We start from the raw sequence: 17,515 nt of genomic DNA on the forward strand, positions 1-17,515 counted from the left end.
GACAGTCCTGATATTTGGGGCTTTTTCTTACATAGGCATCTATTACCCCCCCACACCCAGTCCTGATTTTTCACACTTGCTATCTGGTTACCCTACACACACGTGTATATTTCAGCAGTGTAGTTGTGAAATCTAAACCCAACAATATAAAGACTATGAAGAACAGAAATATAAGAAATAATTCCTCAGAGACAACTAAATGTGTAATCTAAAAACTGATTACCCTAAAAATATACCTTTCCAAGGAGTGTCGGTAAGTTTATACACAATACTTCTTTTCTGCTTCTAACAATAAGCATGCTCCTGACTCAACTTGTGTCTTTCCCATACAAAGATATGAGATTGTCCATAGCCACTCATGCAAAAGGAAGCCAGGGACATTAATGGGCAAAGAAATTCTATCTTTGTAACTGAGATACAGCCCTGGCTCAGGTCTCATGTGAAATCTGTATGATGTTTTATTCACAATGTTATTGATGCTGATTACAACCTCATGCATACACACAATGTAAAAGTTAACCAAAATACCTTAATAGATCAGAATTAGATTTATACCAACATAATATGAACAACTGGATAAGGATATCACACTACATTAGCTTAAATAAAATATGAGAAACATATCATACTTGCTGAAACACGCACACCCAATATTTGGTTTGCCCATAATGCCAATGGGTCATTTTCAAACCACATTTTTTTCCACTTCAAGATACTTTTTGATTGCAGCTAAGCAGAACCTCTCTTTATTGACCCAAACTTAAAAAAAACCCTAAAATGATTTGCATTGTATTTGTAATAAATTCAATGTTTACAAGTATTGCACTGAAACAAGCAAATCTTGCTGAACAGAGAAGAATTGCATATTTTGGATTTTTTTAAAAAAACATAGTTATTGTATTTTATAATATGGTAGGCTCATTCATTTTTTGGGGTGGGGGGAACTGAGGAAAGGCAGGTGACACAAACATCATTTGCAATCAGATTGCAATCTGTGCGCAACCCACTGTGTTAGCTGATTCAGATAAATGTTCCCTAGATTTTGACCAAAATGTCATCTACACATACATGATGCTATGCAGAGTAATCTACTCATTCCTTTCATAGAATTTTTATTTAGACAGTGCTGAGGTGAAGGACAGGGACTGTTCAAATGAATAATTAAAATATTTCATAATACTTTGATAGCACCTCTGATCAGAGCGATATATGAAAGCACTCTGCCAACCTTAAGCAAGCATAACACCCTATTATTTCTGCTTTACAGATGGGGAAACTGAAGCACAGGCAGGTTAAAGAGCTAGATCCTATTTGGTGCTGAGCAACTCATTTGAAGTACATAAGCACATGTCTAAGATCCACTGACTTCAATGGGGCTTCTGCATGTGCTTAACGTAAAGCATGTTCTGAACTGCATTCGTGAACTGGGGCTTAGCTCCCTCAACTCCCACTGTCTTCAACAGCAGTTGAGGGGACTGCATATCTTCAAGGAGCTGCCCAGCTCCTCACAGGATTGAGCCCTAAGGTGACATGACAAGAGTCATGACTGGCAGACCGACCTTTAACCATTAGACAGAATTTCCGAACTATTCAGTAAAAAATTTAATAATTTAATTGGCAAAACCACATTACTAAAAATATTCTAAATGTTTCTTTATGTATATTCAGAGATAAAACTTTCCCTGTACTAGGGAATATAATAGTTAGCTGTCAGATCATAGAATCATTTTCATGTAACATTTACTTAATACTTTGTATATGAAATACATGTGACTATATCCGATATGCATATATTTAAGCAACTGAGGCTTACCTTCAAAAAGGCTTTTTTTTCCAAACTATTCATGATAAAGGGAGGAATAGCTGAAAGTGAGAAAATAAAAAACAAAACAAAACAAATGCTTACATCTTAGCAAACAAAAACTAGTTTTCCATAAACCTTTTTGCAGTAGTTTAGAACAGTAGTTGGAAATCTTACGCCACTTTTAGAATCTGGAATACTTTTCTGTGACTTCTTGCAGTGTGAACAAACCTATTCAAATAGCTTAATTATGACAGTTTAAATATTTACACATATCTCTATCAATGTGTGCAAACATTTTGCTTGGACAATTCAGTCTATTGTAAACTTTCCTCATTCTGGAGCAGACTCATCTTCTCCCAGTGCTCCTTTCCCATTGTGTAGGCACCTGCACTGTCCCCACAACTTCAGGTCAAAAAGAGCACCTGACTTTCAGTAAGCTGAAAGCATTGGTTAGCAGAACCTATTAACAGCAGTAAGGAGGTGATAACACCATAAACAACCATTGTCTCCTTGTACCTCTTGGGTTTTACCAGCCTGCACACAAATTTTAAAATGCACATCCATTATGAGATTACATTGTCAAGGTATTAGCAGCCTAAATTAGTGTAAAATTAAGCACAGAAAAAATATGTCCCTTACAGTAGAATCATCTTAATCGAGACACCTCAATGGGTGATCTATCATCCTAATTAAGCACCTGCCTTGATTAAAAGGAGGACAATTTAAAGAAGTCAGTTAAGATTTCAATTGAACTGAGTACCATAATGAAGATTTCACTGTTTTTCATTTTGATTTGACTTCTCTTTTCCTGCTCCCCTCTGCCTCCCACAATCTCTCCTTATCTTTATTTGACAACTTGTCTTCTAAAACATTGGAATGGAGAATTTCTCACCTATTTAAAATCTGGTCAAGCACTCAGCAACCTGGCACTGGTTAAATATGTCCAGAATTTTAGCTACTAATTCTGTTCCATTTGAGTAGAAGTTACCTCCACTCATTGACAGCAGCCTAAGACCCATATTTTCAGCAGTATTTAGGCAACAGTTCCTATCGATTTCAATGGCAGTTAAGGAGCCAAATATCTTTGAAGATCTGGGCCTAAGGCTCTGTCTACACCAGGGGTCTCAAACATATGGGCCGCGGAGTTATTTGCTGTGGCCTGCCAAGCTCCTCGTGCCCCTCCCCCCCAAGTTATTTCCTGCGGCCACCAAGCTCCCCTCACCTGCCACCCCCCATCCTCCCAGCGCGCTGTGTCACTGCTCCTCTGCCTACCTTCAGGCGCTTCCCACTGCCAAACAGCTGTTTGGCGGCGCTTAGCGCTTTCCAGGAGGGAGGGGGAGGAGCGGTGAGCCGTGCGCTCAGGGGACAAGGTGGAGAAGAGGCGGGGCAGGGGCGGGGATTTGGGGTGGGGACTTTGGGGAAGGGGTGGGAAGAGGTTCGCCGTTCTCGGCCAATGGGGGCTGCGGGAAGCGGCATGGGCCGAGGGACATGCTGGCCGCCCTTCCCGCAGCTCCCATTGACCTGGAGCGGCGAACCGCAGCCAGTGGGAGCCACGAACGGCCGAACCTGAGGACACAGCAGGTAAACAAACCGGCCTGGCCCACCAGGGGCTTTCCCTGAACAAGCGGCGCCCCTAGTTTGGGAACCACTGGTCTAAACAGAGGCGAAACTATTGTCTCTACAACCTTAGGAGGGTTTGATCTAGTAGAGAAACATTTACACAGAATTCAGAATCTCTCTAGCTGTTTATTCTAACAACTGTAGGACAATCATTATGTTTGACTACAGTTATACTAACCCATGCCAGGGGCAGCCATGAGAATCCTTGAGATAACCACCTGAGTAATGGCCTGCTGAGCAGCTTTGGCTGATTCACCTAACCTGTTCCCATTTTCGTCTGTAACAGGGATACCAAATTTGAGTTCCCTGTTGAATTAAAAAAAAATGGTTTAATAACAATTAGTGGCACTCATTTTTATCTTTTTTAGTCATCTGATCCTAAATGCTTTTTTCTCCTTTAACTGTGTCAAATCGAAAAAATACTTCCAAGCAAGTGACGTAGGCCACGTGTGCTCTGCTTTTGTTGTTCAAACTTTTGTTGTTCAGGGGTGTGAAAAAAACACCCCCCCGGAATGATAAGAGTTTTGATGAAGGAAAGCACTGCGAGGGACAGCGCTCTCTTCTCTGGCGACGAAGCTACTGCCCCTCATTCGGGGCGGTTTTATTCTGTCCCCGGGAGAGCTCTCTCCTGGCGACAAAGAGCGGCTACACTATGCACCTTATAACAGTGCGGCTGCAGCGGCATAACCACGCAGCTGTAAGGTGCGCAGTGTAGACGCAGGCTTCGTCTTTTATGAACTTTAAATGAAGACTTTTGAGAGCTTTTAAAAATTAACTCCTTCGGTGCCAAACAAAAATATTTCTTTTGTAATCTTGTAGGCCAAATATAGGGATTTTTTTTTTTGCTGGGGGAATAAACACACTAAAGAGTACTTCTCTACACAACGCACAGTCAACAAAAAAGAATTAGATATATTCATGGAGGACAGGTCCTTCAATGGCTATTAGTCAAGATGGTCAGGGATAAAAGCCCATGCTCTGGGTGTCCCTAAACCTCTAACTGCCAGAAGCTGGGACTGGATGACAGGGGATGAATCACTTCATAAATTGCCTTGGGCTGTTCATTCCCTCTGGAACCATCTGGCACCGGCTACAGTTGGAAGACAAGATTCTGGGTTAGATGAACCATTGGTCTGACCCATTATGGCCATTCTTATGTTCTTATAAGTCTCTATATATCAGCTCTTGAAGGACAGGTACTTGGCTTTTGAGATCCAAGAGCAAAGATCTAATGGGATACTTATCTTAGGAGAACAAAGATGTTCTATTTTATACCTGTGATATTTAAGCAAATGCCTTTAAAACCTGAAAAAGACTTCCCTTGAAATGCCATACACGACATTGAAAACAGCTAAAATATGTAGAAACATTACAAAACTGATAAATTAACTAAACAAAACAAGTAGTTCATCGGCAAGTGTTGCCACAAAAATTACATTTCTTCTAGAATGAATGTATCACATTCTCTTTCTTACCTTTGCCTCATTAATGGAATATTTATGCAATTAGCAGCAGCTACAGCAGCAAAAGGAACAAAACGTCCTATAAGGGGCGAGACATGCTGTGAAAAGGGGAGGAAAAGGTTTTCAGGTTTCACAATCTTTTTTAAGAGTCTTAAGCCATTTTTTTTTACATATAAAGCAGATTGTTCTCTCTGACTTAAAATTCCGAAAGAACCCACTGTGAAGTCAAGGGGAAAAATATCTGACATAAAACTTCTAACTGACAAAACTGACAACCCTCTCTGTCAGGGTAAGCATTGGCAGGAAGGTTGAAGGGGAGATAGTCTTGACTATTAGCATCACCCTTGCCTAGAAGTGTGAGCTTCCTGACACACCTATCAGCATAATAGCAAGGAGTGGCACCAAAGAGACCTTACATTTAATTCCATCCACTGGAAAGGTTATATCCATCAGACATCAATATTAGTAGCTTTGTAACTAGGCGCACTGACTATACAGAAGCTATTGATCAAATCAATATGTTGTATAATCTGTTATGCTCTACTTAAAATAGATCTTCTTGAACATTTCGTCATTACTGCATTTTATCCAAAACTGAAATTTGACAAAAATATGTAAGACATGCTATTAGTTTTTGGGGGGAAGCGAGTAAAGGAAGAGGAAAAATAAAGAGTCTTCTTTCATGGTAAATCTGAGGATTTAGTTAAAGAATTAGACAAATTTTTAACCTGAAATCAGTTTAACTGAAACATGCAGACATACTCCATAGCAGCTTCATGAACTCTGTAACGCCAGTCTGAGACAGAGTTGCAAAAAACTGCTAAAATCGCAAGAAAAGAAATATGTATCTTCACTCATCACTGGAGCGCTCAAGCATGTATTAAAATTAAACATTTTGGGAACAAGAATATATAAGCCTTTCAGCTTGAAAGCTCAACAGAATCCCTTGTGCAGGATCAGAGTGATAAGAAAACTCCAATTCCCTACATTTTAAAAGTGAAAGCAACATAAATATAAAAAGGGAGGTAGTGAAAACTGTTGCAAGTATTGCTACTGCAAAATATAGTATTCTTGCCAATTTTAGAAGTTTTAATCAAAGATTTTGATACAAGTACTAAGTTCATTGGCAAAAGCTTCTGACAAATTTTCAGGAGTTTTGACAATAACAATAAGTAATAGAAGATAAATAGGTATATGAATAACTACAGCCTACATAATTATTATTTTATGCTTAAATGTCAAACTACTTATTTCACACTTCAGCTATGTCTACACTGAAACTCAACTGCAATCAAAGGTATAATTGCAGCTGGAGGAAGCATACCCACACTAGCTTTAATCTAGCTAACATGGCTAACACCACAAGTACATACTCAGGGTCTCAGAAGGGCTCGTACAGCCTATGCCAAGGTCTGTGTCATCATGTCTTCACTGTTATTTTTAGCCATGTTAGCTTGACTAAAGCTAGTGTGGGTATGCCTACTTGAGCCACATCTTTGATTGCAGTTTGACTGCAGAAATAGCCATAGCCTTTGACACATATGGCCAAATTTTCAGCCAGACTGAGGTTCAGCCTCCATGTTTGCTGGTGCAGTTTTGCATCTACAAAAAATGTTCCTGCATATTTTGTCACATGAATGGATTATGAGCATATATATCTTAGTGGTTATTTGTCTAATTTCCTGATTTTCTTCCAAAAGATACTTAGACATGTAACACTGCCAGTGTAAAAATGGAGTACATGCAATTTGCACTAGCAAGAGGGAGGGACGGGCCACTGAAAAATCAATCCGCAGTTCTAAATGAGCAGTAGGTGATTATAGTTCCATAATGGGAATTGAGTTTAACAAGATGTAGAAGTACCAGAGGATGACTCAGCCACTAAAATTCTACTAAACATAAAAGTTTAACTAAGAAAATTCAATACCTTGGTTAGTGCATTAAGTCCTAGAGCTGTTGCTACAGCACCTGTCGTGGCAGAAACATAAGCCGTTCCCAGCTGGCTAAAACAAAAATAAAAAATGATTGCACTTGCACAACCTGCGTTTGTATTAGCTTGTAATATCTTCACATTCTAAAACAACGTGAATCAATACTGTACTAAAATAACTTCGTTTAAAAACAAAGCTGCATTTTATTAATGTGGAATCAAATTTCTCTCTGCATCTCATCCTGTTCATTGCATTTTAGCTTTTGCTCCTATGTCCAACTCTCTGAACTGAGGCTGTGAAGGATCATATGCCCTATATTTAACCTGTTGATGTCCTTAATTAAAGACATTAACCAAAGCTTCTGACAAGGTAACAAGCTAATTTAGCATTTTCAAATGACTGGTTAAAGAGTGCAATGAAGATCTCTATTAGAGATTATGTTGGCATTTAAAAGATTGTTTAACTCATGGCAGTTATACTCATTTTTAAAAGGTTAAACATAATTGTAACCGCAAATCAGTCTCAAGCATCTCTTTGCAACTGTTCTAACTTGTTAGCACGCACTCACGCTGATTTGTGCAGTGACTCATGTCCACATACTGTATCAGAAATTACTGAAGCTCAACCATCTTCAGACAGATGGCAGTGCTGGTTACAAAGTTATTCGAACTGTTTGGTTAAGCATCTGACCTGACAGTAATTGGAGCATCTCCACTCCTGTTGGTGTAATTTACAATAGCGTTGAAGGACTGGTTAATCCACTGCCAGAAGACCACTGCTGGACTAGTTCTTAAAACAAGAAAAAGTGTGTTTTTAAAATGGACATTAACAACAAAAAAATGTTATACCAAGCAGGGCAAGTATGAACCTAAAGAGCTGCTTGACTGTTCTTATTTATCTGAGCAAAGTTATTCTGAAGTACTTCAGCCAATCAGAAACTAGTTTCTTACAGAATACTTTTAAAAACAAACATAGAAACACAACTAAAAACCATAGCAGCAGGCAGTATAATAAAGCACAACCTTAATTAATAGACTACATTTACAGACCTGGTTATTTCTTGTACACACACACACACACACACACTCCTGCCTTTTAAATCCACTTACTCCAAAATGTTCTTCAGTCTGCTACTGTGACATAATTTTTAACATGTCCTATGAAACTGAAACATTTGTTTGAGTTCAGGAGTCAACGGATGATTTTTTCATTATTAGCTCAAAGCATAAGCAAACATTTTTGCCTCAACTAACAATAAAGATTGATGTTGTACAGGAATGAATGTAAAATCTGTTTCAATATAGGCTCAATGACAGATTCATTTGAAAAAAAAAGTCTCTGAGACCTCTTCTAAATTGCTTGAATGCTAGTAAGGTGATGCCTCAAGACAGAAATCCTACCTTGAAAGTATTTAAACACTTTAACTGTTGGGGTAGCAAGAAAGCTAAAGATCATGCTCAAGTTCCAAAGCTACTGTCTGAAAATCTGATATGACTGCTATAATATTATCAAGATGGGTGCTTTAAAAATGCCTGTGTGGGGGAGGGGGGTAACTGTTCCACTGTGAATTCTGAGATGGAAAACATCCCATTTATGTGAACAAAGAATATAGATTAGAACATTCTTCCTATTAAATTCAAGTCAATTGCACTTGTGGGGCCTTTTTCAGACAACTAAATATTATGAGTACCAGGTTGCTCAGTGGAAAAGCTCCAGAAGACAAGCCATTAGCAGCGACAAAGGACACAGAGATCAGCAAATCTTTTCCGATTCTTAATATAGACTGCACCAATAATATTTGTTTTCATTGGTTTGGGGTTTTTTGACTGATAGATTCTTTTTATTATCCTTGCAGGGGCTCAATCTTGCTAGCTGACGAATACTCTTGTCCTCAATCCAATAGAACACTTATGCACATCTCATTTGCTTACGTGGGACAACTTACACGCTCAAAAATATTTTGGGGCCAGAACACGCAACACCTTGCAGGATCAAACCGTAGGTAATTTGCTGCTTTCAAATTTTGATCAGAAAGGTCGGGCTATCAAAGGGAATTGCTATTATTGAGGACTAGTTTTTGTCCACAGTGATTCCTTTCAGTGGAGCATGAAAGCGCAAATTTATTTATTTGCTCGGGCATGGAAATAAGGACAGAAAGGAAACCTTGCATTGGTGGTCAGTATGGCTATTAATAGGGTCCAAGACCAAAGACTGATGGCAAGCTGTTGGGAAGTACTGACACAGCAAGTCATTTATACCGATTGAATGGACAGAGAGACAACGCAGAGATGCTACAATAAAGAAACTATATTTGCTGGAGATTTTCAATCCCAAATCTAAAGATCTTTCTTGGATCTTATTTTTTTTTCAAAAAAATCTTAAATCAGAAATCTCAATTTCAAGCAATTCAAATATGCCTCATTATTCCTGCTGCTTTCTAACATCTGATTCAGATCTCAAAGCAACCCTGAACTAATAGCTGGATTCTCTCCATCTCTGTCACTTCTCTTTCCTTTCTCATGTGCATGCGTATCCTTTTACCTACCTACCTTATCTCCCTTTCTTTTCTATCTCATCCTGTTTAGCTCTCAGCATGTTGAATGCATGTGCTCTGCTCTCTGTTATTCAGTGACAGGAAGCATTGCACCTGGATTTAATGACGACAAGGAGATACTATACCCAAAACAGCCACTTCAGCCGGTGTATCACCAGGAGAGGTAGACAGACTAACAATACCTAAATGGTATTTTTGAACAAACACATAGGCTCTCCTTCCATTCTCATGTATGTTCCAGTGGTTCCTTTCTATTCTGAAGGAAAAGTCTGCAAAAGACAAAGGTCTAGATCCTCAGAACTAACTAGTTGTGCTTAGAACAGGGGACCCAAGAAAAGAAGGGGAAAATATGGATGGGGCTGATTCAGCCCCAGGGGAAGTTGGAGCAACCTCAGAGCTGTTCCATCCTATACCAACTGCAACAGTGCCCTAAAAGATGTTTCAAGACCAATGGCCCAAGACCCCTGGAGTGCAAGACACTCCAACCATGCCTCTTCTTTCCCCTGACACACCTCCTCCTGCCTTCTGTGCTGGGAACAGGGAAGGAGTGGGTGCCGTAGAAATGGCTATACCTGCTTTACATCATCCAAGGATTTCCCTTCTGCAAGAACACTCTCCAGCTGATTGTTTAAGAAAGCTTTCTGATCTCTTTGCACTGTCTAGGATCTGGCCAAATGAGACCAGTGTCTTCTGGATTAGTAAATAACTATTGATACAACCTAGTTTTGAATCGGACGGTGTCTCGTAAGGATATGAAGAAAGATGGGAATTAGGAAAAGGCATAAAACAGTGTTCATGGTTATTAGTTCTGTAGGTAAGAATATAATGGAACCTGCATATGAAGAAAGTTACCTTTATTTTTTTCTAGACAACTACTTTGCGGAAGCGGGATGTATGACACTTTCTGGACTACCCTATTTATAGACTCTGTGCCATCTGCTTCTTCATATGCTGTAACAGGCTGCTAATATTGTGAGCATGTTAATGGTTAGTGACTTCTTCGCAAAGTTCACGGCTTTGAATTTTAATATAATGAACCAACACATAAGCCTGTCAAGAGACAGAAGTGTCAGCGATCAACAGCAGCACTGATGGATTTCTCTGACATTCCTAGCTGGGGCTTGGTGGCTAAGATCCTTTTACACAGAACTAGGATATCTTGCAAAACGGCTCTTGCCTTTTCTTGAGGACATAAGATAAAGTGAGGATAATTTTGGAATCCCTGAATCAAATACAATAATGTTATTGCTTCTAACTCCTCCACTGGTTCTTCTAAGAAAAATAATATTATTTCAGAAATAAATAAATAAACTAAAATAAAATTCTAGTGCAAAGACTACTCATAGAAGTTACTAAGACTAGCCTTTGAAAGTAGACTCCACTGAATTTGTGAAGGTTTGGGGTAAGGATAATTCAGGTGCTTTTGAGGAAAAGAGAGGTAATAAAAGGGACATGGGACTGGACGACTGATAAACATCCTTCAGTCTAACACTTACTTTGCAGAGCGCATCCTACATGCCAGATCTCTACAGTGAGAATTCTCAGACAATCTCCTCCTCTTAGTTCTCCAGATAAATCTCCTATATGGATGGGATTTTGGAACATTCAACTTCCTCAGTTAAATGAGGAAAAGCAGGATATTTGGTGAATTATTAGAGTGGGATAAAAGGCTCACCTCACAGCTACTTCTACAGGAAACTAGCAATAAATGCAGGTAAAAGGGATACAAGGACAGAAGAGAAAAGGAGGCAAAATTTTATATTAAAAAAGTATTTATAAAACATCTTTTAAAATATTCGGATGAGCTAACCACATTAAATATTACCTACTTAATTTACTGACAATGTTTGTGTTACATTGGCATCACTTACCTATAAAAGGTCATCATACAACCTGTGATAGTCATGTTCATTGGCACCTGAGCTGACATTCGGCCAATCAAAACCATCTTTTCACCAGTGTCCGGGTGAAAAGCTGAATCATACACATATTTTGCTCTCCATAGTTCATCTTCTGTCAACCCAGGAGCCACAATGCCTTGTCTTGGAAACAAATACAAAAATGTGGTTATAAAATATAGCAATTAGTAAAAACAAACAAATATGGTACCAAAGGACTTTTGGATCAACAGAATAAATTTGAAAAGATAGAAGTGAGTATTGTACTTTAGCTTCTATTGTACTGCATGTTAAGAATCCCACTGACAAGTGCATTTGGTAGACTTGCCTTTACATAGCTTGCTGAAGAAAGAATCAAAATTCCCTGCAATGGTTAGGTACCTTAGGTACCTGATACTGTCCATAACAAACTTCTACCTGTTCAAAACAGTGTAGAGATTTCAGCTATATAACTTCCATTAAAGTCACTAATAATCACACAGACAAAAACCCATGCCCAAGTCTGAAAATTTACCTTCAGGTATCTGAGAAGCTATTTATCTCAAATAATAGAACAAGTAGTCAAAGTTAGCTTTCAGTATTGCTGCCATACCAACTATTTATTGGAATCAGACAGCTCATCCATAGACCAGAGTGCTTTCTTAGCATGGGCTCTCAGACCATGTCGTTTGTTGATTCATAACTCTAGATGCTAATTCATAACTCCAGAAACATAAATATCACATATACTTGGCATTACAAGAAGATACAATAGAATACCTAAAGGAAGCGATATTGCTTTGAAAATGTTTAAAATATTTCATTAGATGGATATAATCACCTGTTGATATGAGTGACACTTAGCAAACCACAATCACTTAAGGTCCAAGAAAAAAACTGTCATTATTACTGATGGCCAAAAATATCCAACTATCATACCTGTAATCATGCACGATTTTTCTTGCATTTTCTAGTTGTTCATTAGGTAATAAAATATTCCTGGGATCTGTTACAGTAAAGAAATGATTGGCTCTTCCAACAAAAGTGCTTTGATCCCAACGGGGTTCCTTGATATTAATGTTTAATGGTATATCTGCTGACATTTTCATGAACTCTATGTGCAAAGAAAAAAGATTTCAGTTTGATAATTCTTGTAATAATGTACCGAGAACCTCTAAGGGTGTAATCTTGCCAGGTGCCAAACACTCTAAAATTCCATTAAAAATCCTAAATGAGCAAGTACATACTTTGAATGCAATGCATTTATCCCATATGCTTTCCACAAACAACAAAGCTGTCAGTCACACGAGGAACAAGTGCAAGTTGATCTGAACATACATATATATTTCTACATTCCTTCTCTTAAATAGCTGCACAGTAAAAGAATGGTTCTCAGAAGATGAGTAACCGAAGAGCAGAATTTTACTGATAATAGCCTCACAAAATAATGGATAATGCAAAATACTAGTTCAGTATTTGCTTTACTTGAATTAATTATGTATTCTCGCGACACTCCACCAGACTGGAATAAGGGGACTTAAAGAGAATTAAAAATGAAATGTTTTGAGAAGACATGCTTTAAGTGAGTTGAACTATTCTTCTACCACTGTATTTTGTGAGAAAGCCTGTAAAAAAATTCTGGAACAGCAAAACAAAATTAAAGTTAGAAACACACAATACAATATCTTTTACTGTAGATTATTCTTTATTTTAAAAAGTGTTACCCAGCAATCCATAATACGAAGAAGGTGTGCCAGTTTTCCTAGGCATAAAGGCCGGGAAGAGCACCTCTGCCAGTTAACCTCACAGACCTAGCAGTGTTCTGCCACCTCAGTAGAACAGGGTAACTTATTCATAGTTTGCAGTAATAATAGTTGCTTCCACACCAAGACCAAATATCATCTGCTCAACCATTCATTCTGTCTAATCACTAAATAAGTATATGGAAAATGCTAATGAATAATGATTGGTTGGGGTTAATAAACAAATTTATACATCTAACTGAGAAGTGATGTTAAAGACAAACCACTGTGTTTCTTAAGGGCCTATATGGGACCATAAAAACAATGTTTTTTCAATACATTTCTAAACATGAATTTTTAAACTGTACGATATTCTGTCTAGTATTGAAAACAACCACAGACTTACAGACTTCAGTGAAAAAGAAGAGAAAAGCAAACAGATACAATCCACTATGTGATCAAACACAAGACCTTGAGAGAATGACAGTTTCACTGTAGAGACACTATGGCAAAAGCAGACAAAAGATCATATCAGCAAGAGCACATGCTCAGCTCCCACTGATGTCACTGGGAATGGAGCATGTCCGTGTCTATAGGGGCTAGGGCCCAGAAAATTAAAAGTTTTCTGACTGTAAAACAATTTTAGCATCCTGATGAAAGAAGGCAGTTCCTAGTATAATACAGGCTGTATCAACTATAGCATTGTTAAAAGTGGATTTCTACAATCTGTTCAATGTTCTGAAACAAATAAAAAACCCAAAACAAACCACCAAAGTTAATTAGACTTAAGAAAAGGAAAAATGTTTTGTGAGAATGATATTTGTACTGTTGTCAGGAGAAACCAATACACTGTGTACCAGTAAGATCTAGTTAATAGTTCAGGTGAAGTTCCAAAAGTTAAGACTTTTAATTGTTAAAATGCCAAACTTGAAGATATTTGCATCCCTGTTGGGTTCATTATTATCTAACTGGAGCTTCAAGATTCTATCAGATGAAAATTAACTATATAGTGTGATTTTGATTCAATAATTGTTCAAAATTAACTTGTACAGGTAGAGTAAATATAAATCTATATTGCAAAATCCCATTAAAGAGAAGACACACCATTAAAGTTCATGATAGGGCCTTGTTATTTATATGAATATTTTCATAGCCTGATCTACAAACACCTTTTTAAGGGTCACTCAAGAGCCATAAACATAACCAGATATGGATAAGTTTTAACAGGATTTATATAGCTAGAGAATTGATAAAAAGAAATTTCCAAAGTTTTGTCTGTACAGTAATTTATATCAGTCTTCCCCCTCTGTCATCATAACGTGAGAAATGGAGAAGTTTGGTATTAGGACAAAATCTTTAAAAATATCAGATCTAGGTCAGTTAGAAATATTCTAATGTTAAAGCAGAATTTAAAATAAACTAGATAGGTCAATAAAAATAACTTTTAAAATAGCATATTTTAAACACTGATCTTCAAATTATCCCTGATATGGTGCAACACTGAAACTTGGCCCAAATATATTTTAAAAGACAAGCCTTTTCTATACAGATCTTGGCAGAGTAATAACCTAGTGTGTTTTATATTTTGTACTGTATGAGACATAAAGCATAGGAAAAAAGTGATCCCCCTGTGACAGAATGTACCCCTATATTCACATGCCTACACACTACTGTAATAATTGTTGTACAAGGCATGTCTTGTAAGGTATCATTTGAAAACTCATAATTTGCTGGTGAATACTGACCTGATAAAATATGTGTGGCAACATTGTATGTGAAGTTATAAGATTCCACTGTATGGCGTTATTAATACGTATTCCAAACTGAGGTTGACAAATAGGTCTGTCTCAAAAATACTTAATTTGCATTTATATAGTAAACAGAGTCATCAAGCAGGAAGGGAAACAAAGGAAGCTCAAACAGGTGAGAAAAAAGCAGCAGGGAACATCCTTCCCCCTGGACATTTTGTCTCCAGGTACCAGCTGGAAATGTTTTTTCAAGTGGGGGACTGGCATCATAAAAAGGAGGGACAAACACTCCATGGCACCCGTCTCGCTCTCCCTGTCCATTGCATTCAAAGCACCTGAAGCACCAAAGGAAGCAAAAGTTGTATTCTGGGAGAAGGGGTCCTGACCTAAGAAGTCTGGTCAGTAAAACTGCTGAAAGCATGTGGTGAGAAAATTTTGCTTTGAATTTAACATAGTTTGTTAAGTTAGGCATCAGTTGTGTTTTACTTTTATTTCTCTTGTAACCATTTCTGACTTTTATGTCTCATAACTTGTACTTACTTAAAATCCTTCTCTTTGTAGTTAATAAACTGGTTTAATTGTTATATCTAATCCAGACTGTTTAAACTGAAGTGTTTGGAAAACTCCATTTGGGGTGGTGACTTGCGTGCATATTATTTCCATTAAAGAAATAACGGATTTCATTTAAACTTGTATTATCCAGGAGAGAGCTGGGCAGTACAAGACATACATTTCTGGGGGGAAATTTAAGACCGGGAGTGTGTTGGGGTCACCCTGCATTACAACAAAGGCTAGTGAGAGCCAGAGTGTAATTCAAGTGTGGCTGGCATGCTGCAGTTACACACAGACACTCAGGAAGTGACTTGCATGCCGGAAGGCTATTTGTGAGTAGCACAGATTGGAACTGCTTCAGCAAGGCATCATAAAGCACCCAAGATTGCAGAGCAAGGGTGGCACAGCTGCTCATTAGTCTACACTGTAGTAGAGTATGTCACAAATTCCACACGGCATTCTTTCATATTCTGATCAAAGACAAGTCAAATACTGATTGTGAGAAAATTAGTGAATACACTGGAGTTCAGCAATTAAACTTGGGTTGTCGTGTTACTGAACCTGGATAGTTCTGTGAGAACAAATTCTGATGAGTATTTTCATTTTAACTTAGCTTCTTTTTTTACTTAGTTGATGCTTGCTCGCTAATGGATAAAGATCAGGCACAAATTATGAAAGCTGTTTGAATTGCATTTGACTATTTGATCAAAATTAGATGTGTAGAGAAAAAAGTATAAAAAGAAGCACTTTATTACACAACTTGTAAAAACGTCTTCAACATACGAATTTTACACCAAAACAGAACTAGTCCATTCATGAAAGGTGGAGAGGTTAACACATCCCACAGACATGAACGGTTACTCAAAGTCCTTTTTTCCACCTCAAGAGCACTTTGGAAGCCTTTGGAAAAGCAATTAAGTTATCTACAGATAGAAATTTCTTGGTCTTCTTCCTATCCTAAGGAGCCCAAAACAGCAAAAGGTTGTGAGAGATATAAAATGCCACCCATATTCATATTGGAGATTAGGAAGCTGATTTAGACCACTGATGCTATTGGTTAAAAAACCTCAGAGTCCTTGGAATCAAGAAATTAACCACTTGCGAAAGTCAGGCCCGGATCCACAAAGGGACTTTTAGGTACCTAGAAAATCACTGGAATCTACAAACCCTGGGTTAGGCCCCTAGACTCCCTATACAATAGATGAGGAAACATAGGTGGGATCCACAAAAGCCCCAGCACTCTAGGTCAGAAGTGACCTAAGCTAGCCAAAGGGAGATACCTTTCTTTATAATCTTTAGACCAATGGTCAGAGTACTCACCCTGATTCAATTCCCCCCCTCTGCCTGAGAAGATATTTGAAAAGGTGTCTCTCACCCCTCCTCCAGGTGCCTCACTAAGGCAGCTAGGTGCATGCCCAGAGGCAGAAACTTGGGTGCCTACGTAACTTTTACAGTGAAAATGTAGGCAACGACTGAGCCTAGGCACTCAAAGAGTTAGGCAGCAGCCAAGTGCGGGTTTTGTGCATCACAGTAATACCTAAATCTGGGGTGTAGGCCCCTAAATCCTTTTGTAAATATGTCATGGGGACTACAAATTTATTTTGTAAACAAAGTTAATACTGAGAACTGATGGCTGTGACAAAGATATTCCCTCTCCATGCACTTATGTCGAAAAGATTTTTTAAACTATAAGATATTCAGGGAAAGGGCTTTGTCTTCCTTTATGTCTACACAGCATCTAGAACCTTTAGAATGCTTTTATAATTATTTATTATTTAAATTACAATGAAGGCCTAGTGGTCACACACCATGCATAGCTTACTACATTTCACATATTATGAAAGACACCATACTTTTCTAAGCTTTAATCCCCACAAGACCTGTCACTGAGATTCTGCCCACGTTTATCTCCTACCAAAATCAATGACTGTTGGCACACACGTGAAGGCAAAATTGGCTCCAACTAATCTTACCAAGTATGCAGAGCAGCTGTGTTATACATGACATTTAATAGTGGAAAAAGAAGAATTGGCAAATACAATTCATTTGGCTTTCCAGAACAGAATAGACAAAGTCCATCAGAAGAGGTTTTGAAGGAAACTAAGTAGTCAACGGAAGCAAAGTTCTGTCATGGATTAGAAAGAAACTGGTTGAAAGACAGGTAACAGATTAGGAGTCACCTTCCAGCACAGTAAATGGTTAACAGTGGAATGACCCAATGATC

The 17,515-nt window shown here is 38.1% G+C and overlaps 1 protein-coding gene across 5 annotated transcripts in view; it reads right to left on the reverse strand.

Annotated features, from left to right (window-relative positions):
• SFXN1 (sideroflexin 1) overlaps window positions 1–17,515 on the reverse strand; it is a 42,970-nt gene that overhangs the window by 12,784 nt on the left and 12,671 nt on the right. For all 5 annotated transcript variants that reach the window (XM_073355765.2, XM_073355769.2, XM_073355766.2 and 2 more), the window contains exons 2-8: window positions 12,189–12,363; window positions 11,244–11,414; window positions 7,509–7,607; window positions 6,815–6,890; window positions 4,900–4,985; window positions 3,603–3,730; window positions 1,814–1,863 (exon numbers count right to left, since the gene is read on the reverse strand). In XM_073355765.2, coding sequence (XP_073211866.1) covers window positions 1,814–1,863; window positions 3,603–3,730; window positions 4,900–4,985; window positions 6,815–6,890; window positions 7,509–7,607; window positions 11,244–11,414; window positions 12,189–12,358 — 780 coding nt within the window. In that variant the 5' untranslated portion in view covers window positions 12,359–12,363. The remainder of the gene's footprint in view (window positions 1–1,813; window positions 1,864–3,602; window positions 3,731–4,899; window positions 4,986–6,814; window positions 6,891–7,508; window positions 7,608–11,243; window positions 11,415–12,188; window positions 12,364–17,515) is intronic.

This window comes from Lepidochelys kempii, chromosome 8, assembly GCF_965140285.1.
Source record: "Lepidochelys kempii isolate rLepKem1 chromosome 8, rLepKem1.hap1, whole genome shotgun sequence".
Lineage (NCBI taxonomy): Eukaryota > Metazoa > Chordata > Testudines > Cheloniidae > Lepidochelys > Lepidochelys kempii.